This window comes from Stegostoma tigrinum, chromosome 17 (assembly GCF_030684315.1).
Source record: "Stegostoma tigrinum isolate sSteTig4 chromosome 17, sSteTig4.hap1, whole genome shotgun sequence".
Taxonomy (NCBI): Eukaryota; Metazoa; Chordata; class Chondrichthyes; order Orectolobiformes; family Stegostomatidae; genus Stegostoma; species Stegostoma tigrinum.
This window is the reverse complement of record NC_081370.1, coordinates 60,155,308-60,178,867: the sequence shown is the minus strand read 5'-3', so window position 1 is coordinate 60,178,867 and position 23,560 is coordinate 60,155,308. Positions and strand designations below refer to the sequence as shown.

Here is a 23,560-nt window from a genome sequence, read left to right as displayed (position 1 = left end):
GTTTACTGTCAATCATCATTAGTAATTGCATTTTCCTTTGCAATGCTTATACTTACTAACCAGTTGGCAATCTCTCTGTTGTAAGTTAATAGGACACTTCATTAGTACTGAGGATGATCAACTGACATGAACTGTGAATTGTTTCTTTCTCCATTTAGTGTTTCTCCAGCATATCCTGTTTTATTTTACACTTTCAGCATCTTGGTCACAAGGAAATTAAGTAATTGCTGGACAAAAAATAAGAGACACTTTGTTCAATTTTTTGTTTTGCATATGTTGGTACAATTCACAAGAATACCAATACTAATTGGTTGGCAAGTGGACTTGATTGGCAGACAGCTAATGATGGTTAACAGTTGACTGTTGCCAGGCTTTCACAGAATTTAAAATCACGGAGGTTGATTCTGATTAGACAGTGCATTTCTCTGAGAAATGAAAGTAGTAGAATGGCCAAGCCCATATGTTCCAAATGACTATTTGCAAATTACATCATCATTGCCGATTGCTAGAATTAAATTCCTGTGAGAAGTTGCCAACTGTAGGCAACACCTCAAACAAAAATAATTTATACCTGAAACTAAATCAAAACCAAATGCAGTAACTTTCAGGCCTTATTAACATAACATTAAGTGCTGCATCTCCATCATACATATTTACTCAATGCAAGATATATGCAGCAACTCACTCAATTCTGCTGCTACTTCATCCAAACATATATCGTTGTTCAGTGCAGGGTTGGGATAATCAGGGTATCGTGCCAGGAATCTATAGCACAACAAACCCAGGCTTTTTTCTTTGCGACTTGGATGAAATTTCTCAAATTCTTCCCCAGACAATTGATCCTGAAATGCAAGTAGACACTTTACATGACGTTAATTCATTGTTTGGAAATGTTTTTGTAGTAGTATTCATAGGTTTTATTTTTATCACATTTTGTTCTCCAAGTCTAATTTTATAATGATGTAACTCACCACATTGAGCTTTGCTAATGGACTACACATACGTACTTCTGAATAGTTTGTGTACCTGTAAATTCTCATTAGTCTCTGAAGTAAGATCATCATCCACAAGTAGCTCCTGTTTCTTCTTTTCTCTGCTCCTAATCTCTGGACTAGCTGCGCTGATTAACATTTTCAAATTAGCGGTAGGTGTCCATGGCTCTCCAACAGGTGATTCCTGAAGCTTTGTTGGTGTCGTCATGGCTCCCAAGTCTGGTTTAATTGCTCCCAATAATGAATGCGAGGTAGACAATTGTTGCTTCAGTGGAGTTTTTGTAGCCTTTTTATGTGGTTCCAAAAATATATTTCCCTATTTGGAAAAATATGAAAATCCAAACATTCTGGCATCTTGCATCACTTTTACCACATTGTAGAGTTAATACAAAATACACAGATCTGCTGTGTTGTTATCAGCCCTTTTTTCAAAACAATTAATTAACTAATCACATCTTACTAAAACAACAGCAGCAGTTCCAGGTAATCAACAAAACCCGCAAGTCCTCCTCCAAGCAACACACCATCCTGCTTTGGAACTATAGTACCTTCAATGTCACATGGTCAAAATTCAGGAGTTCCCTTCCTAACTACACTGTGGGTGTACCTATACTTCATGGACCGCAAAAGTTTAAGGGGCTCCACTCAGCTTGCTGAAGGACAGATAGAGAACAGAAATAAATGCTGACCACATCTGATGACCGTCTAGATAGTAAAGAAGACATGATATTTCTACCACATCAAAATAAATATTTAAATAAATGTTATCAGATATTAAGTAGTTCTGGTTTGAAACTTGTCCTGCACTGAACAGCCAACTCTTTCAAGTGGCAGCTGAAAGGTGTCCTTCTGGCCTAATTATTCCGTGTTAGAAAATTATCCTAATCCTTCCATGCATGTGACTGTCACTGGCAAGGCCAGCATTTGTTGCCTGGCCTTAACTGCCCTTGAATGTAGGTCACTCAACAGTCAACCATATCTAGAAACACAAGTAGGCCGCATCAAGTAAAGAAGGAAATCTGCCATTCTTCAAGGACGTTAGTGAACGAGATGGGTTTTCATGACAATAATAGCAAGAAGTAGCTTATATTCCAGAATTAGTAATTAACTTGAATTTACATTTCATTAGGTATGATGGTTGAATATGAAGCATTAGCCTAGGCCTTGGGGTTTCTACCCTGCAACATTATCATCTATGTTCCCTTTAATTCTCCACTTCTGAGTGCAGCAGTGGCTGGACGAACAGATGTGAATGAGTTGGCATGACGTCAGCAAGTTGAATGGAATGCATGGACCCTCAGAGCAGCTGCTTGGCTTGAAGGGAACAGTGAATAATACTACATCATCTCCCTACATTCAGTGATTGCTATTAGCATATAACGTGCATTTCAGACATGATACTTAGCTTATACTCTCTAGAATGGAGAAGAATGAACCATCCATCTTGCCTACGAGATCATTAGCACATACAATACCAGGTCAGAACTAAGTCTCACAGGCACACAATAATACCACAGTACATTACTTGTTCAGCAAAGTGGAAATGGGACAAACTGCAAGCAACTCACTCTTTGGTTGATTTCTGTAACTTCTTCTTCAGGATTTCCATTTCTATCAGCAGTATTCAAGCTTTCGCTTAGATTTAAACAAATGCTTGTCATCTTCTCTGACTAAAAATCATAACAAATTATCATTTGACTTTTATCCAATGTCAAAATGTTTTAATCTAGTCATCTGACCATAATTAAAACGTAGGTTTAAATTAAGTAGTTTGCAAATTGCAAATGATTTTATCAAAGTCAGAAAAAAGTCTAAAAGGCAGGCAAGGGAAATGAACATAATTCTTTGAAACAAAATAAAATGTACAGGTGAGCCTGAGTAAAGACAAAATTGGCTAAAAGAAGGGAAGTGAATAGCTGAGTTGGCTTATTAAGCTGGCATGTGGCTTAGAATGATGATAATTGTAGAGGTTATAATCACTGTTTTGGTTACAGTAAACTTGAGGCCTGCTTTTTTGCCCTGCCACATGATAAAATCACATCTCACATCATATTTCAATGCACCTGAATAATAAGAATGCTAACTGGATAGAACAACTGAATAGAAAGAAAGTCTGATATTTATATAGCACTTTTCACAACTTTGGGAAAGCACAAAGACTTTACATCCAATGAAGGTCTTTTCGCAGGCTTGCAAGTTGGAAGTAGGAGGCTATTCTGGTCCTTGAGCCTGCTCTATCAATCAAGAAGAGCGCAGCTGATAGAAACACAAAAGAAATCTGATTGTAAACTACATTCCCACACATCCCTGATAACCTTTCAGCTCTTGCTTTTCAAAATTCTGTCTACCTCTGTCTTGAAAATATACAAGGACTTTTATTGAACCGTTGTTTGAGGAATTGAACTCTGAAGGCTCATCACCAAGAAAAAAAAAGCATCTCTTCCTCCCTGGCCTAACTGGGCAATTCAGTATTTTGAAACTGTGGCCCATAGCTCTTGAGGCATTCTTTTCACATACATTCTTGCTAAAGCCCCTGAGGATCTCATGGAGAGACAGAGAAAACTGATGGCGACTTAACCTGAGAGTCACCACATCTGAGATAATGGGAACTGCAGATGCTGGAGAATTCCAAGATAATAAAATGTGAGGCTGGATGAACACAGCAGGCCAAGCAGCATCTCAGGAGCACAAAAGCTGACGTTTCGGGCCTAGACCCTTCATCAGAGAGGGGGTGGGAGAGGGAACTGGAATAAATAGGGAGAGAGGGGGAGGCGGACCGAAGATGGAGAGTAAAGAAGATAGGTGGAGAGAGTATAGCTGGGGAGGTAGGGAGGGGATAGGTCAGTCCAGGGAAGACGGACAGGTCAAGGAGGTGGGATGAGGTTAGTAGGTAGATGGAGGTGCGGCTTGGGGTGGGAGGAAGGGATGGGTGAGAGGAAGAACAGGTTAGGGAGGCAGAGACAGGTTGGACTGGTTTTGGGATGCAGTGGGTGGAGGGGGAGAGCTGGGCTGGTTGTGTGGTGCAGTGGGGGCAGGGGACGAACTGGGCTGGTTTAGGGATGCAGTTGGGGAAGGGGAGATTTTGAAACTGGTGAAGTCCACATTGATACCATTAGGCTGCAGGGTTCCCAGGCGGAATATGAGTTGCTGTTCCTGCAACCTTTGGGTGGCATCATTGTGGCAGTGCAGGAGGCCCATGATGGACATGTCATCTAGAGAATGGGAGGGGGAGTGGAAATGGTTTGCGACTGGGAGGTGCAGTTGTTTGTTGTGAACTGAGCGGAGGTGTTCTGCAAAGCGGTCTCCAAGCCTCCGCTTGGTTTCCCCAATGTAGAGGAAGCCGCACCGGGTACAGTGGATGCAGTATACCACATTGGCAGATGTGTAGGTGAACCTCTGCTTAATGTGGAATGTCATCTTGGGGCCTGGGATAGGGGTGAGGGAGGAGGTGTGGGGACAAGTGTAGCATGGGGAGAGTTGATAAGGAACATCCCTCATGGGTAACCTCAGCTGGTGCAGGAATTCAACCCACTCTTTTCGCATTACTTTGCTTCACAAATCAAGCTACTTGAATCCAACGATCAGTGATAATGGGAACTGCAGATGCTGGAGAATCCAAGACAACAAAGTGTGAAGCTGGATGAACACAGCAGGCCAAGCTGCATCTCAGGAGCACAAAAGCTGACGTTTTGGGCATGGACCCTTCGTGGTCCCTTACTCTTCTAAACTCCAGTGGATGAAAGCCTACCCTACCCCACTGAGTTCAGGGATAAGAAAACGAGAGCCAATATGTGCATAGCAAGCTCCATGTACAAAAGGGAAAAAAGACTGTGCAAGGATCTGGTGAAGTGGTTGGAGAGAATTGATGGATACAAAAGAGAAAGAAAAGGCTCAGAAGGCTTGAAATGTAAATTATTTTCAATGAGCAGAATCCATAAGTGCCATCCTCACAACCCCGTGCGTAGTTCTCTTTCTCAGAGACCAGGTGAATTGGCGAGATAGGAGGGGAAAGGGGGCGCGGTCAGAGGGAAGTGATTGGCATCGGAGAGCGACCAATTGTCACCGCGTTACCCCGAGCGACCGTCCAAACTCTGCCGGCGCTGTACCAATGAGAATAGGGAGAGGGGGCGGGGCTCTTCCGCCCGCCTCCTTGAAGTTTCATTTCCCCGCCTCCCTTTCACCTTTTGAAATTTGGCGCGTAAACGAAAACATCCCGCGCGCGCCCGGTCCATCACCGAAGCGGTTTCGGAGCCCAGTGAGTGAACAAATACAATAATAAAGACACATTTAAAAACAAATACCTCTCAAGGATGGACAAACTCCTGAGGAAGGGTGGTTAGATTTGATTTGTTGGCCGGAAGGGCTTGGAGATGTGGGGGCGAAAGAGATGGCGGGTAACGTCTTTTCCCTCCCTGCCCTGATTTCAGCCTGCGACGATGGTGCTGCCCGGGGGTGGGGGTGGGGGAGGAGGCGGGCGGGCGGCACCAGACCCGACCTCTCGCTCCGGCGGTCGCTGGGTAAAAGAAATGAACAAAACGCTCGGAAGCCGGGCACAGCGCTTGCACCTCCCCGCCCCCAAACTCCCCTACCCAGCCCCCACCCCAGCCTCCGCTCCGGCTGGCCGTGAGGTGGCGGCGGTTTAGCGGGCAACGGGTTTGAACGGCTTTTCCCGCGCGGCAGCGGGTTCCAGAACACGAGCCCGTGCCGTTAGAGTTTGAATGTGAGCCCGTGGCTCAAAGATGTTGGGGGGTGGGAATCAGAGGAAATGGGGGGGGGGGGGAAGTGGGGAATAAGAGGGGGATGGGGGAGGGGGAAGAGAAAATAGGGGTTGAGAGGGAGAAAGAGTGGAAGGCAAGTAATCAGGTGGAAATCAGTGGGTAGGGATTAATTGCGGCGGCGGCGGGTGGAATCAGGATGAGGAGATAGAGTACTGATAAAAGGAGGCACCCCGAAAGCAGCGGGGGCTGATCGGTCAGAGTATGTTGGAAGGTACGAGGCAGGGAGACGAAAAATATTTAGGTTAAGAATTTCGGAGGGAGGTCAAGCACGGTGAGGTCGGTCAGGGAATAGACGGGGGGAGAGAAAGAGGCTCTCATTTCCGACCCCCGGGTTTGTTGGGTTTGAGGAACAGCCTCTGGGAGGGACGCTTTTTAAATCCTGGGCGCAAAACACAAGACCCCAAATGGACTTAGCAGAGTGGATGCCGAAAGGATGTTGCTCCCTGCTCCCTAGTACACAGTCTAAAAATCAGGAATCTCCTAAGATAGAAATGCGGAGAAATCTCGCGTCTGAAGGGATCATGAGTTTTAGGAACACTCTCCTCCCCCCCAGGGCAGTAGTGGAGGCAGAGGTATGGAATATTTTTTAAGGCACAATTTGCTAGATTACTGACCACCTACGGAGTCAAACTGTATTGGTTGTAAACGGGAACGTGGAGTTGAGACTACAATCAGATGAGTCATGATCTTATTGAATGGTGGAGCAAGCTCGATGGGCTGAATGGCTTACGCCTGTCCTGATGCACAGGGCAGAGGTACTGCTATCAGTAACGAACGCCTGGCTATATCGTCATAACAGCCTTCATCATTTAGTGTAAAAATCAAGTTTGTGCAGATAAATGCAATGTTTTGTTTAGTTTGTATAACAGCTTGTTGTCCTTCCCAGCTTACTTCACGTTATCGGCACCAATGCCAACAGCAAAAGAGGACCGTCAATATAAAATAGATGTGACAATTTTGGTTTTAAACATAACTGGCAATGCTGCAAACATTCAACAGGTCTGGAAACCTCTACAGAGATAAACTGAATTAATGCTTTAGGCCAACTGAAAAAAAAATCGAAAATTTGAAGGCACCAAAAAAAAGTTCCAGACGTGGGTACAATTATAACGTTGAAAAGACATTTGGATAAGTACAGGAATAGGAAAGGTTTGGAGGGATATGGGCCAGGAGCAGGCAGATTGGAGTAGTATAGTTTGAGATTATGTTCGGTACGGACTGGTTGCATCGAAGGGTTTGTTTGCGTGCTGTATGACTATCTGAAAAGATCATCTCCAGAACTGTCTGATATTGCCTATATGATCAGTAAGTCGTGCACGATTCAGTTTGTGATCTAACAAATGCAACCTCAAGAACAAAATAAAATGCAATGGTCGGGGTTGGCGGTGAAAGGGTGAGAGAGTGAATCCTAATCCTCTTCACCCAGATCAAAAATGAAAGATGATCACCACTTGCAGTGAGTGAAGTTTACCCGCCTTAATACGGTACTCAGAACCCATGAAGGCAAAAAGCACACTCTACAAGACAACGTAAATACGTGTTGCAAAACCTTACCCGAACAAACTTTTCTTGTTAATCACTCATTGCTTTGCTGCTGAAAGATGAATCTGTTCAATTGAGCTTTTGCCATTGTCATTAAAAAAACTCACACAACACTTGTGATTAAAGTTGCCCGGGAACTTCCTAAATGAGAAACACTGAAATGTTGGATGGGGTGGGAGTTTGAGGTTCATTTCTCGTCCTGTTTCACCGACTCCGCCCCTCTAGAACTTCTCCACCAATCAGGACCTTGCCCAAAAAACTTTTTCTGACCAATCCCAGAACATACATTAACTTTTGGACCGCCGGGTAAAATTGGCGGGGGAAAGGGCGCGCAAAAAATAAACAAGGACATCAATTTATTCTTCGGGTGAAGTACCTGCTTCCTTTCTCACTTCCTCCCTCGCCACCTTCAGGACATTTCTGAACTGTTTAATGCTAGGCGGTATATTGCCTTACATGTATTAGCAGTTCAGTTTCCACTAATTGCTTTAAAAAGTGCATGCGTTCAGGTCACTGACATTTGTATAAATAATGAGTTGTTATACGTTCCAACTATATGGTAGCTTTCTCCCAAATGTTTGGACATCTGCTCAATGAACGCGTTACTGCTGCATTCAGACGTATTTCAACTAACGCAGAAGGTTGTTTTCTTCAAAGCATGTAATAGAAAAACAGGACGAGGAGTATGAGTATAAATAGTTTTAAAATCTGGTTTTAGTTTGAACCACAAATAAGGTGATAATGAATTGTTCAGAACTAAGCGCGGATGAACTGGTGGGAAGCCTTTGTAACCTTTTCTCACGTTCTCAGTGCAAATTGAAATCGTGAAAAGCTGATGGAGCCGGAATTTTTTTTGCAGACTTCTCGATTTTAATTGTTTGACAATGTTTCGATTTTTTTTTGTTCGTCTTGAATATTCTCGTTCCCATTAACAGGTTATTTAGACAATCCAACGTCAGCTTAAAAAAATGTCCTGATCAAATTCAAACTCTACAGAGCCATAGAGTTATACTGCACTAAATAGACCCCTTGGTCCAACTCGTCCATGCAAACCAGGTATCCTAAACTGATTCATTCCAATTTGCCAGTATTTGGCCCATATCAGTCTCAACCTTTCCATCTAGTTGCCTTTTAGATGTAATTCTTAGAATCCCCTAGAGTGTGGAAACAGGCCCTTCAGCCCAACAAGCCCACACCCACCCTCAGAGCATCCCACTCAGATTCATCCCCCTAATTTATACATCCCTCGACACTATGGGCAATTTAGCATGGCCAATCCACCTAGTCTGCACATCTTTGGGAGGAAACCAGAGCACCCGGAGGAAACTCACGCAGACACCGGGAGAACGCGCAAACTCCACACAGCCAGTTGCCTGAGACGCCTGGTAATGTGAAGCAGCAGTGCTATCCACTGAGCCACTGCAGCCTTAACTGCTTCCTCTGGCAGCTTGTTGATTGCAAGTTGAATACTGCTTAATTCCTCAAAGATGGAAAGCTGATACTACAATGATAGCATCCATCATTACATCAACCAGACAAATATTGTAAAAGTTTCCACCTTGGCTGTCACTTGATGTTTGAGGGTTTGCAAATATGTTCTTTATATGTATGCAATATTTTTGGAGGATCTTGAAGACCCAGCGTTATGGTTTGATCAGGTCAAATTAGCTGAGCATGAATGAGGTAGTATGATTTGTTCTTTCTGTGTGTTAAGGCATTTTTGCTCTAAATTAAAATGAATAGTGCGTATTTACTCCTGAGCATCAAGCGTAGTATTTTCAGCAAGATATTTTACCATCGATGGCAATTGAAGCTAGCCATCAGAAGTCAAGAAGGGTAATAAGCGAAACGTTGACTGCTCTGTTCCTCCAGATACTGCTTGGCTTGCTATGTTCTTCCGGCCTCCGCTTGTCTATATGCAAAATGATAATCTTAGTAGAGAAATAGAAAGAGCAATTTGACCTTTGTTAATGAATATAATTAGTTTCTTGTGGCTGTAAATAATAGATGGCATGGAAGTCAAAAGTCACTTGCAGGATATGCTTCAGAGAAAGATTTACGTAATTTCGTCGTTGTTGTGAAATACTACAGACTGCTGACCCCATTGATTGAGCGGATGCATATTCCATTGTGGTATTAAGGCATACTGAATTGAGAGGGCCTAAAGTCAATCACCTTTTTCATTTTTGATCGCTATTCAGTGCATATTTTATTATCTGTATTGGCTGAGGCTAAGCTTGGGCTATACTAATAAAACAAAAGCAAAACTTTGTCAAATGTTACATTGTCCACAACCATCAGATTAGCTCAAAGCGCTTTACAGAAAGTGAAATGCTTCTGAATTATTACGCTTGTAACAAAGGAAATAGAGCAGCCAATTTGCGCACAACAAATTCCCAAAAATAATGATAATGACCGAGTATTGTTTTGGTGATGTAGATTTAGGAATAAATATTGTTTAGGGCACCAAGGATAGCTTCCTGCTCTTCAAAATTGTGCCATTGGGTCCTTAATTTATATTCATCCCAGCAGACTGATAGAGCTTGATTTAATGTCTCACCCAAGGTGCTTTGGATTACCAGCCCTTATTTTTGTACTCAGGCCTAGGAATGAGACCTTAACCTAGAAATTAGTTATGCACAGTGATATGACTACATCAGGTGCACTCACAGAGTGGCCTGTGAATTATTGATTCGTTTTTCAAGAGTTTCATTCAAGGTAAAGGTTATTTTACTATTACAAGTACAATTATTGTTGACAGTTACGAAGTTAAAAAAAGTAGAAAAATATTAATGCAATGATTAAATGTGGTACAGGCAAAAATATACAATCTTACTTTCATTTTTGTAGCTAAGATTGTTGCAAGCCTATTTCTTGCTTGGTGATTCTTTTTCTGAAGTCAAAAGCTGGAAGTCAGAATTCAGGAGCTATGATCGCCTCTCTAGTTGAGGTTGTTTGCGCCAGTGGACTCAGAAGGTAGAACAGAGTTTAGAGGAGAGAGAGAGAGGTTTCTTGTTTTGCACCAGTTCTGCAGCTATGTCATTTGCAGATTTCCTGGACTCTTTCAATAGAACCACAATTGATTTCTGGAAGACATTCTCCTTATGATTGTCTATTGTCTATTGACTGCTGTGTAAGTATCAGTGTTGAACTGGGGTGGACATAGTCAAAACATGACAACAGGTTATAGTCCAATAGGTTTATTTGAAATCACAGCTTTCGGAATGCTGCTTCTTTGTCAGCTGACTTCACCTGAAGAAGGAGCAGCGCTCCAAAAGCTTGTGATTTCAAATGAACCCTTTAGACTATAACCTGGTGTCGTGTCACTTCAGACTTTGTCTTTTCAGTGCAAGGAAACTACTCTGTTATACTGATTGATTATTGTAAATTAGTTGTTATCACAGTTCTTTGCATACTTTGGATTATTTGGCACATATTGTCTAATTATAGAATCACATCTAATTTTGAACGCTGCATTTCAAGTTTTGCAAAGGTGGACTGGTTGGATATCATCAGAACCTTGTTTGTTGTGAACAACTGAAGGATATGCTGTCTGATATGATCCATAATGCTTTAGGGTGCTTTCAGTCTACATAACTGACATCACGCTGGCACTGAAATTCACGTGCCAAATTATTGACCTATGCAATAGGCAGAATGCTTTTTTGGCTTGGTGGCAGAATCCTGTTGCTACAACATTGTAGTAGCTTGAAACAGCTAGTTTCACCTGTTGCCTTAATATTTAACATACCTTACTTTTCTAGGGTAAACTGAGATAAACGGGCACTTTTCATCAAATAAAAACCAAACAACTGCGGATGCTGTAAATCAGGAACAAAAACAAGTTGCTGGAATAGGTTAGCAGGTCTGGCAGCATCTGTGAAGAAAACATCAGAGTTAACGTTTTGTGTCTGGTGACCCTTCCTCAGAACTTCATCAGTTCTGAGGAAGGGTCACTAGACCTGAAACATTAGCTCTGATTCTTTCTTCACGGATGTTGCCAGACCTGCGGAGCTTTTTCAGCAACTTCTGTTCTGTTCCACTTTTCACCAAAGATGTCAGCCTTAAACTCATTAATGAGTTTGTGCGACGTACAAAAAGAAATTATCTGAGAAGGTAGACAATATCCCTCGGATGGCTTTGATGTGCTTTATTTCAGTATCAGTATTTCAGCTTGTACAGTGAACAAATAGCTCAGGCCCTATGTCCAAGGTTGCTGATAAAGCTAATCTTAAAGGGCATGGAACTGAAAGAGTGCCAACATGAAGCTGGATCAGAGAAGATAGGCTTGTGATTGACATTATTAAGAGAACCCTTGACCAATTTCTCAGTTAGGACATTGAGGAAAGGGAGCTCATGTGTTTGCTCCATTTCCAGGATGAATGAGTGCAGGATAGAATCCATTAAAATACGTAAGTGAATTCTGATATGCGGTTGTGGATTCAAATATAGTAAATGTATTATTTACATATTGGAAGTATGCAAGGGGCAGGAGACTAGGTGTTTCCCAAAGACATGTTTCTCATGAAAACCAAATGCATGAGTTGCTGAGTTCAGAGGTTCAATAAATGCTGATTCACGCAGTGATGGTGAGTTAAGATCACCATGATATACTGTTGCAATGCATATCTGTATCTTCCTTAAGTTATGTTAGCATCACTAGCAGATGTTGCCATTAAGCCAAAAAAACCTTCTGCCTATCACACAATAAGTAATCTGGTACATGAATTTCTGTGCCAGTGTAATGCTATGTATGGAGGCCATTCGTCCCAAAGACAATCTAATCATTGTATCAAACACCATTTCCTTTTTGCTGTTCTCAACAAAACAAATTACTGAACATATCCAACCAGACCATGCTTGCAAAAGTAAAAACTTAGTGTCCAAAATTTGATGTGATTCTGCAATTGGACAACATTTGCTAAATAATCTTGAATGTGCAAAGAAGTGTGCTGGCAATGAATTTATGATTGCCAGTAAAGTTGTGCGTATTGCATGCTACTAGGAAGTGCCCCGTAGTTTGCAAATTTGCACGACATTTGTTTCATCTCAACAAAATAGGTGACATCTGGTTCATTTCTCACTTCCTTGATCAATTAGACTTGACTGGTCTGATTTAAAACTGAAACAAAGCTTTTAAGTTAAGGAGTTTGCTAAAGTACCTCACAGACAGTTACTTCATAAAATAAGAGCCCATGATATTGGAGGTAGTATTTTCGTGTCAATAGAGAATTGGTTAATGGGCAGGAAATGACGAATGGCAGTAAAAGGTTCTCTTTTAGATTGGCAACCTGTAAGCGGTGGTATTCCACAGATATCAGTGCTGGGACCATAATTGTTTATATATTAATAACTTGGAGGAAGGAATTGAATTTACTGTAGCCAAATTTGCAGACCACACAAAAATAAGTGGAAAAGCAAGTTGCAAGTGGGATACAAAGAGATAACAGAGAGATATTGATAGGTTAACTAAGCGGGTAAAATATTGACAGTTGCAGTATAAATGTAAGTTGTTCATTTTGGAAGGGAGAACAAAAGAACCAAATATATTTAAATAGAGAAAAACTGCAGAAAGCTGCAACATAAAGGCATATTTGTGCACAAAACACAGAAAGCTAATACACAGGTGGAGATGATAATCAGGAAGTCTAATGGAATTTTGGCCATTATTTCAAGGAGGTTAGACTGTAAGAGGAGGAAAGTCTCACTGCACTGTATAAGGTGCTGGTGAGACCACATCTGGCGTACCGTGAGCAGTTTTGGTCATAGAGTCATTTGAGATATACACCATAGAAACAGACTTTTCTGTCCAAACCATCCATACTGACCAGATATCCTATATAAACCTAGTGTTATTTGCCACCATTTGGGTCATATTCCTCTAAACCCTTCCTATTCATACACCCATCTAGATGCTTTTTAAATGTTGTTGTTGTACCAGGGTACACCACTTCCTCTGGCAGCACATTCCATATATGCACCACCCTCTGTGTGAGGAAGTTGCCCCTTAGTATCCTTTTGTATCTTTCCCTTCTCACCTTAAACCTATGCTGTCCAGTTTTGGGCTCCCTCATCCCGGGGAAAAGACCTTGCCTATTTACCCCATCCACACCCCTCATGTTTTTATAAACCCCTCAGCCTCCAATGCTCCAGAGAAAGTAGTCCCAGTCTATTCAGCCTCTCCATATAGCTCCAACCCTCCAATCCCACCACAGATGCTGATGCAACTCCGCTCACTGCTGACGCCGACACAATTCCGCCCACTGCCGCTGACACAACTCCACCCACCATCGTAATTCCGCCCACAGCCGACGCCGACATCGCTTTGCCCACCGCCTCCACAGCCAGCAGCTCCAGAGGAGACAGCAGCACGTGGCCCTGCTGAGTCTTCACCATCCTCAGTAAAAGGCTCACCTTTGTTCCCCTCCACCCACATGTCAATGAATACTGGTCACGCTTGGACATTGAGCAGTTTTTCCTCCGCCTCCGCGCTTACTTCTTTAACTGTGAGCCTAACCATCCCTCTACTGACCCCTTCCCCCACCTCCAACGCACCCACTCCTTCTGGACACCACCCCAAGGCCTCCTACCCTCCCTTGACCTCTTCATCTCCAACTGCTGTCATGACATCAATCGCCTCAACCTCTCCATCCCTTTCACTCACTCCAAACTCAGGCCTCCACTCCCTCTGCTCCAATCCCAACCTCACTATAAAACCGGCAGAAAAGGGAGGCGCAATTGTAGTATGGCACACTGATCTCTACATTGCCGAGGCCAGATGCCAGCTCTCCAACACCTCATCCTACCGACCCCTTGATCAGGACCCGACCCCTGAGCACCAAGCCATCATCTCCCAAACCATCCACAACCTCATCACCTCAGGTGACCTTCCACCCACAGCCTGCAATCTCATTGTTCCCCAACCCTGCACTGCCCGCTTCTAACTCCTTCCAAAAATCCACAAACCTGACTGCCCTGGTTGACCCATTGTCTCCACCTGCTCCTGCCTCACTGGACTTATCTCCACCTATCTGGACTCCATTTTCTCCCCCTTAGTCCAGCAACTCTCTACCTCCATCAATGACACCACCCACGCCCTCCACCTCCTCCAGAACTTCCAACTCCCCGGTCCCCAACACCTCATCTTTACCATGGACTTCCAGTCCCTATACATCTGCATTCCCCATACAGAGGGCCTAAAAGCCTTCAGCTTCTTCCTGTCCCACAGGCCCGACCAGGTCCGCTCCATCGACACCCTCATCTGCTTAGCCGAACCCGTCCTCACTTTCAACAACTTCTCTTTCAATTCCTCCCACTTCCAACAGAGGAAGGGAGTGGTCATGGGTACCCTCATGGGCCCAAGCTATGCCTGCCTCTTTGTAGGTTATGTGGAACAATCCCTCTTCCACAGCTACACTGGCCCTAAACCCCACCTCTTGCTCCGCTACATTGATGACTGTATCGGCGCTGCCTCATGCTCCCACGAGGAGCTTGAACAGTTCGAGCAGTTCATCCACTTCACTAACACCTTCCACCCCAACCTTAAGTTTACCTGGACCATCTCTGACACCTCTCTCACCTTCCTGGACCTCTCTGTCACCATCTCTGGCAACCACCTAGAAACCGATATCCATTTCAAGCCCACTGACTCCCACAGCTACCTGGATTACACCTCTTCCCACCTACCTTCCTACAAAAATGCCATCCCCTATTCCCAATTTCTTTGCCTCCGCCGCATCTGCTTCTAGGATGAGGCATTCCACTCCCGCACATCTCAGATGTCCTCGTTTTTCAAGGACCGCAACTTCCCCCCCTCAGTAGTTGAGAACGCCCTTGACCATGTCTCCCGCATTTCCCACAACTCATCCCTCACACCTCCTCCCCGCAATAAAAGAAAACCAAAACAGAATCCCCCTCGTCCTCACGTACCAACCTGCCAACCTCCAAATCCAACACATCATCCTCTGACACTTCCACCATCTGCAATCCGACTCCAGCACCAAAGACATTTTTCCCTCCCCACCCTTATGTACTTTCTGGAGGGACCACTCTCTCCATGACTCCCTTGTCCACTTCACACTCCCCTCCAGTGCCACCACACCTGCAACCGCAGGAAGTGCTAAACCTGCCCCTTCACCTCCCCCCCAACCCTCACCCCCATCCCAGGCCCCAAGAAGACTTTCCACATCAGGCAGATGTTCACCTGCACATTTGTTAATGTTACATACTGTATCCGCACTTCCCGTTGTAGCCTCCTGTACATTGGGGAAACTGAGCGGAGGCTTGAGGACTATTTCGCAGAAAACCTACGCTCGATGCACACTAAACAACTGTACCTCCTAGTCGCAAACCATTTCAACTCTCCCTCCCGTTCCACAGACGACATGTCCATCCTGGGCCTCCTGCAGTACCACAACGATGCTACCCGAAGGTTGCAGGAACAGTAACTCATATTCGGCTTGGGAACCCTGCAGCCTAATGGTATCAGTATGGACTTCACAAACTTCAAAATCTCCCCTTCCCCTACCGCATCCCAAAACCAGCCTAGCTCATCCCCACCTCTCTAACCTGTCCTTCCACCTACCTGTCCCCTCCTTCCACCTCAAGCCCCACCCTCATCTCCTTCCTACTAACCTCATTCTGTCCCCTTGACCTGTCCATTCTCCCTGGACTGACCTATCTCCTCCCTACCTCCCCGCCTACACTCACCTTTACTGGCTCCATCCCTGTCTCTTTGACTGGTCTGTCTGCTCTCCACCTACCTTCTCCTCTATCCATCTTCTATCCGCCTTCCCCTTTCTCCCTGTTTATTTCAGGACATCCTTCCCCTCCCCCATTTCTGAAGAAGGGTCCAGGCCTGAAACATCAGCTTTCCTGCTCCTATGATGCTGCTTGGCCTGCTGTGTTCATCCAGCTCTACACTTTGTTATCTAACATCCTCATAAAGCTTTTCTGAACCCTTTCTAGTTTCACAACAAGCTTCCTACAGAAGGGAGACCAGAATTACATGCAATACTCCAAAAGTGGCCGAACCAATGTCCTATACAGCCACAACTTGATCTTTCAACTCCTATACTCAATGCACCAACCAATAAAAGCAAGATACCAAGCACCTATCTATCCGTGACTCCACTTTCAAGGAACTATGAACCTGCACTCCAAGGTCTCTATTCAGCAACACACCCCAGGATCTTACCATTAAATGTATAAGTCCTGCCCTGATTTGCCATTCCAAAGTACATCAGTCCACGTTTATCTAATTAAATGCCATGTGCCACTCCTCAGCCCATTGGCCCATTTGATCAGGGTCCTGTTGTACTCTGAGGTAACCTTCTTTGCTGTCCACTCTATGTCCAATTTTAGTGTTATCTGCAAACTTACTAACCACACTTCCTATGTTCACATCCAAATCATTTATACAAATGACGAAAAGCTCAGTGGACCCAGTACCAATCCTTGTGCCACACCGCTGGTCACAGGCCTCAGTGTGAAAAGCAACTCTCCAACACCACCATCTGTCTTCTACCTTTGAGCCAGTTCTGTATCCAAATATCTAGTTCTCCCTGTATTCCTTCTGATCAAAACTTGCTAACCAGTCTATCATGAGGAACCTTGTCAAACACCTTACTGAAGTCCATATACATCACACTCACTGCTCTGCCCTCATCAATTCTCTTCGTTACTTCTTCAAAAAACTCAATCAAGTTTGAGACACGATTTCCCAAGGACGAAGCCATGTTGACTATCCCTAATCAGTTCTTGCCTTTCTAAATACACGTAAATCCTATCCCTCAAGATTCCCTCTAACAACTTGCCACCACCGATGTCAGGCTCACTGATCTAAAGTTCCCTGACTTTTCCTTACCACCTTTTCCCCTTTATTTAAGAAAAGATATCATTTCGTTGGAGACATGTCAGAGAAATTTCACTCGGATGATCTCTGATATGGAACAACTGTCTAATAAACAAAGACCAAACAGATTATTTTAACCTCTTGTGGGACTTGGGCATTACTGACTGGCTAGCACTTATTGCCGTTCTCTAGTTGCTCTTGAAAACGTGGTATGAGCTGCCTTCTTCAAGATCTGCAGTCCAAGTGCTGTTGGTAGACCCAAAATGCCCAGATGGCGGAAAGTCCAGGATTTTGACGAAGTGACAGTGAGGGAGTGGTGATATATTTCCAAATAAAGATGGTGAGTGGCTTGGAGGAGAACTTGCAGGTGATGGTGATGTCATGTATCTGCTGTCCTTGTCCTTCTGGATAGAAGCAGTTGTGGGTTTGGAAGCTGTTATCTGAGGAGATTTAGCAAGGTGTGCAGTGTTTCTTGTGATAATACATTGTAAACTATCAAATGAAATGTGACTGTTCAGGAGTTTCCAAATAATATCAATGTACTGGATTTAAATCCTATTAACAAATTAGAACTAAGATGAAGAAGAATTTCTTCTCTCAGAGTATTGTGAGTCTTTGGAACTCCTTGCCACAGAGATCCTTGTGCATATTTAAGGCTGAGATTGATGGATTCTTGCTCAGTAGGGGAATTTAGGGTTTTGGGGAACAGTCAACAAAGTGGATGTGTGAAATGTCGAATATGTCATGATCCTGTTGAATAGCAGAACAGACTCAAGGATCAAAATGGCCTACTGCTATTCCTTATTGTCTTGTGGTTAATTGAGAGTTAACAACTAGCTGGTGCATTCTCCATGGGAATGTCTATATCAATCAGAGCCCATTTTGTCAATCACTCATCAATCTCCTCCCATACATTATAAATGTTGTTTTCCCTTTATATTGATATCACTTTGTGAATTGTCCTGATATGTGCAAGATGAAAAGCTTCAACAAAATGTTTCTTGATAAGCAAGTTTAGTTCTGTACTACCAGATGATGATTTGAATATTTTTCATTGTGCAGTTATGGCTCCACCTGATTTTTCCCAATTCCTGGGATCTTGGTGCCATGCTTGGTCAAAGGAAACCTCACCTTTGGAATTCAATTCTTTTCTTCATATTTGAACTAAGGCTGTAATGAGACTTGGATTTGAGTGATATTGGCAGAACACAAACTGAGCATCAGTGAGAAAATTATTGATGAGTTAGGGCTGCTTCCAGCACTGACAATTACACTTTCCATCACTTTCCTGAACTAGAATTGGCCAGATTGGAAAACCCTACTTTTGGTAAACAGAACATGGTTGAGCAATGTTTTACATTACTTTTAAGTGGCAGTATTGTAGCTGTATTGGAACTGATTGGCTAATGTATGGCTAGTTCTGGAGTATAAATCTTCAGTACTATTACCAAAATGTTGTGAGGGTCCGAAGTCTTTGTTCTATTTGATTTGATTTCTTGTTGTCACATGAACCTGAGTACAGTGAAAAGTTTTGTTTTGCGAGCAGTACAGGCAGATCATAATGTATAAGCACATACAGAACATAGGGTGTTTAGACAGAGCGAAGCATACAGGATTATGGCTGCACAGGTGGTGCAGTAAAGCAAGATCAATATTAGATTTGAAATTAGAGATTTCCACTCAGCAGTGTAATAACAACAAGGAAAAAGCTGTTCTTGAACCTGTTAGTTTGTGTCTTCAAGCTTCTGTATTCAGTGCTTTCAGCCAGGTCCTCATATTGCCTGCATGGAAGTAATTGATTGGAGACTGGCATACTTGCACCCGGGGAACTTAGGTCAAAGTGGATTATCCTCTCAGTACACCATGCTGAAGAAGATTGAAATCTCTTCAGCTTTATCATTCATATTCATGTGTTAGTCTCTGCAATCAATGAGGATGGGGACTTTCAGGGACCCTGCCCCTCCCATAAGTTGCTTACTTGTCCACTCACTATTCATGACCAGATAGCAGAACTGCACATTTTTTAATCAACTAAATATACATCGAACATTCCCAAGAGGTTTGAAGTTTCTGCTGGTAAACACAGTACTCAGAACCCTGTATAAACAAATGAGTTTGATATGACCCAGTGTACATCTTGACTTGGAATTATGTTTCCCCTTTATCCCAATTCCTTCATTTTAACACTGAATTAATTGAAACCCTGCTTAGCACTCCACCTTCCCTCTAATATGACTCCCATGTCCCTTTTTTGATTTTCCTTTACTTTGATACTCTCTTTATAAATTTTCTTTCCGGAGCTCCTCTTTTGATTTGGCTTCAAGGCTGCACTTTAATGTTTGTTTCTCTCCAATCTTCTTTTTTTCAAATTCACTCTTGCCAAAGGCTCTTATTACTTTGAATTGGCATTGTGTTCACCTTTACAATTCTGGATCGCACCCCCCGCCCCCGACCCTTTTTAGGTGACATGGGCTTGAATACATCTTCATTCCACTTCAAGAATTTGAGAATAAAGCTGCATCATAATTAATTGATTGAAACATAGTAGCTCTTGAAGGGTGGAACTGGGAAGGTTGTTTCCTTGTATGAGAAATTCTAGAACTAGGGATCTTGGTTTAAAAACAAGGAGTCACTTATTTACGATACTGATGACGAGAAACGTTTGCTCATAGAGGTTTGAGAGCCTTTAGCACTCACTTCCCAGAAAAGCAGTGGAAGGAGAGACTTTGAATATTTTCAAAGAATCAATCAATAGATTTGTGTTAAGCGGTGGTTGAAACATTGTCGGGATAGACTGGAATGTAGAATAATCAAATCAGCCATTATCTTAACGGTCGTGCAGCCTTGAGGGATCAAATGGCTTACTTCTTTCTGATTCATTTGTTCAAATTGTTGCATTATTGCCGCAGCTAAGACCAGAACAATTTCTTGGACATTCCACAATCAAATGTCCCAATTAGAATTTATTTTTGGCTCCATCCCATATAAATGTGTCATGCATTATGTCTCCATGACCTCTCTGCAGTTTTAATGTGGTTGATTTTCTTCATGGGATGTGGTCATTGCTGGCTAAGTCAGTATTTATTGCCGACCCCTAATTTTCCAGCGGACAGTTAAAGAATCAACTATATTGCTTTGGGTTTGGAGTTACATGTGGATCATAAGATGTAAGAGCAGAATTGAGCCACTTAGCCCATTGAGCCTGCTCTGCCATTTGATCATGACTGATATGTTGCTCAGCCTCATTCTCCTGCCTTCCCCCAAAAGCCCTTGATCTCCCTACTAATGAAGAACCTAACATGAAATCTGGTAAGGATGGCAAATTCCTTTCTGTAAAGGACATGAGATGAACCAGATGGAGTTTTATGAGAATTGATAGCGATCACACAGTTGCCATGATGCCAGTGTTTTTTTTTAAATTCAGACGACTCCTTATTCTAAGTCCCCTTCAGGATCCATCAGCATATCATCACATTTTCTTAATTCTTTTCTTGGCCTGTTCCAATATCACCTTTTATATATCACCATTATATATATCACCTCTACCGTGCCCCAAAATTTCAGCCTCACGATACCTCCTCTCCCTGATGCTTCTCACAGGCATTATTTTGTAAGCTTCAGTTTAGCTTCTCTCTACATACTGCACCCATAAAGAGTTACCTTTCAGACACGAGCCTCAAATCTGCTGCCTTGCACCTGCTTGACTGATATCAAATCATAGATATTTCAACGTCAGTAAAGACAAAGCTGTTCCCATGCTTTTGGCCGGAAATGTTGCGGTGTAATTTCCCTGCCAGCTGCTTGTCCAATTGAAAATCAACAGAGTGGCTATTCTGTTAGAATCTGATGTGTGTTAAAAATCACACATCAGGAAAATGTTCAATTCTACCCGATTGTACTTCTAAATTGTTTGCTTTTGCCCATTCTATCCTGCTAAATCCTTTATCCATGTTTCTGTCACCTCTGATTTGAATTCAGCATTCTCCTCCTGTTTGACAAGGAAACCTGGGAATATGGCCCAAGGTGCAGATCCCCAGCAGTTGTAGTCTGGCATAGCACCACCTCATTCTCCCACTCATTTCTAGGGTAAAATAGCATTCTGCTTGTTAAAATTACAACCACCCAGACCGAGGTGCAAAAGGGTGGGTGAGTTCCCGCAGTTTAATTATATTCCTCCCCCTTCGCAGATATTCAAAATAAACCTCTTTATTGCACACTTCTCCTAGTTCTTGTATACTTTAGAGTGCTCCTGTTGAAGCATTTGAGATATTTTGCTTTGTAAGAGATAGTTTACAAACATAATATGCTGCGACAAGTTGATCATTTATATTGTACTCATTTTAGCATTATTGGTCTTCCCACCCACAAGATGGCAGAATAGCTTATGTAATAGCCAGAAATCTCATATGAAGTTTTTCCAATTAATGTTACTTTACATTTTGTTGATTAAAGTATATGTGTTCCCCATTGTTCAACCTTGACTTCAACACATTGTAATTTGACAGAAGAAGAAAATCTCACTGAGGTTAGAATTTCTTTCTCATTGAGATCCAACAGCCTAACTTCTAGATTCACAACTTGTACATTCTTCATGCCTTGCTTTATATTTTCATTTCTATGTAAAGATTCCTTAAATAGAATTCATACATACAGTGATTTTATAAATATGCTTTAAACATCTTTTCGAAAAGCTATCCTGTTGTCACTAATGCATCAAGTTTCATTTCAGAAGATTACAGAACACAGAACACAGAACAGTACAGCACAGAACAGGCCCTTCAGCCCACAATGTTGTGCTGACCATTGATCCTCATGTATGCACCCTCAAATTTCTGTGACCATATACATGTCCAGCAGTCTCTTAAATGACCCCAATGACCTTGCTTCCACAACTGCTGCTGGCAACGCATTCCATGCCCTCACAACTCTCTGCGTAAAGAACCTGCCTCTGACATCCCTTCTATACTTTCCACCAACCAGCTTAAAACTATGACCCCTCGTGCTAGCCATTTCTGCCCTGGGAAATAGTCTCTGGCTATCAACTCTATACCTAAACTCTATTACCTGAAGGTGGCAGAATTTATTCAACTATCTGCATAGTTAACATCATGTAAATTATAACATTTAGAACAGTGCTGAAAGAAACAGATTTTTTGAAGAAACAATAGAATTTATCATAGTACTGAAATAAACAACTCTTTTCCTCACTAAGTATAATTGAATCATCGTCCAATGAAGTCTAAAGTCAATGACAATAATTCTTCAAATTTATATAGTGCCTTTGTCATAGTAGTAAAATTATAATTTTAGACCTCACATTTAGAGTACAGAATGTAGAATGCTCAGTCTGAGTGCATTGGGATTGTCGACACTACAGCTAACTAAAGTATGGGGGATTGAGCAGCAAATGACCTGTGAGGGAAGCGTGAGGTCAGTTGATGTTGTAGAGGTGGAAATGAGTGCTAACATGTGCTTGGCATCTCCTCTCAGGGTTCATTTTTTCCCCTTTTTTATTCATTCATTGAATGTGGACTTCACTGGCTTGGCCAGCGTTTATTACCCAAACGTAATTCCATTTGTTGTGGGTACTCTCATCTATTTGTTGTAGATACCCTCATCCATTTGTTGTGGATACTCTTACAACGCTGTTAAGGAGGGAATTCCAGGATTTTGACATGGTGACAGTGAAGGAATATTGATGTATTTCCATGTCAGATCATGAGTGAGTCAGAGGGAAACCGGTGGGTAGTAGTGTTCCCATGTACACGCTGCCCTTGCCCTTACAAATATTAGTGGGTGAGGGATTTGGAAGGTGCTTTCAAAGAAGCCTTTTGCCATTCTGAAATTTGGTATTAAGGTTGAGAACAGTTTCATTCTTGTGCTTATAATGGAGAGGAATGTTGTAATTAGCAAAGAAATAGAGATGTAGCTGGAACCCAAAACTTTAGTCTTCCCAATACGTAATTAAAGGAAATTCCTGTCCATCAGTTCTAGGTTGTCAGTTAAGCAGCCTAAAAGATCAGAAGCAGGAGGAGACTGTAGTGATTGTAAAAAGGTCAGCAAGGTTGGCTTTAAGAATATGACTTCCCTGATTGGAGCTGCTAATCTGGTCTAATCAGGGAGCCCTGGCTGACAGATAAGGAGTGTCAGATATCCTGTTCAGTCTGAGATTTGGCTGTGAGGGAATTGGATCAGTGTCAAGGACTCGCCACATGTAAATAAAGGTTGACTTGGCGATGGGATACCAGCCCCTGTCTAGGTATTTCAGTGGCAATGAGAGAAAAGCGTGTTCCTGCAGAAATTTGCTCACAACAGCTACATTTGAGTTGGATAAGCATTTCTGGCATTATGCTCTTACTTGGGAAGCTTGACTTGCTCAATACTGCTGTTGAAGA

General features: G+C 42.7%; 1 protein-coding gene across 4 annotated transcripts in view; it reads right to left on the bottom strand.

Moving 5' to 3' along the window:
• e2f8 (E2F transcription factor 8) overlaps positions 1-7,475 on the bottom strand; it is a 31,976-nt gene extending 24,501 nt beyond the window's left edge. Inside the window, exons 1-4 of one of the 4 annotated variants that reach the window (XM_048545028.2) lie at positions 7,325-7,475; positions 2,561-2,662; positions 1,027-1,308; positions 686-842 (exon numbers count right to left, since the gene is read on the bottom strand). In XM_048545028.2, coding sequence (XP_048400985.1) covers positions 686-842; positions 1,027-1,308; positions 2,561-2,653 — 532 coding nt within the window. In that variant the 5' untranslated portion in view covers positions 2,654-2,662; positions 7,325-7,475. Of the gene's footprint in view, positions 1-685; positions 843-1,026; positions 1,309-2,560; positions 2,663-5,293; positions 5,336-7,324 lie in introns of those variants that run through there. The other 3 variants (XM_048545030.2, XM_048545029.2, XM_048545031.2) reach the window with 3 other exon arrangements.
• Between the last annotated feature and the right edge of the window lie 16,085 nt (positions 7,476-23,560).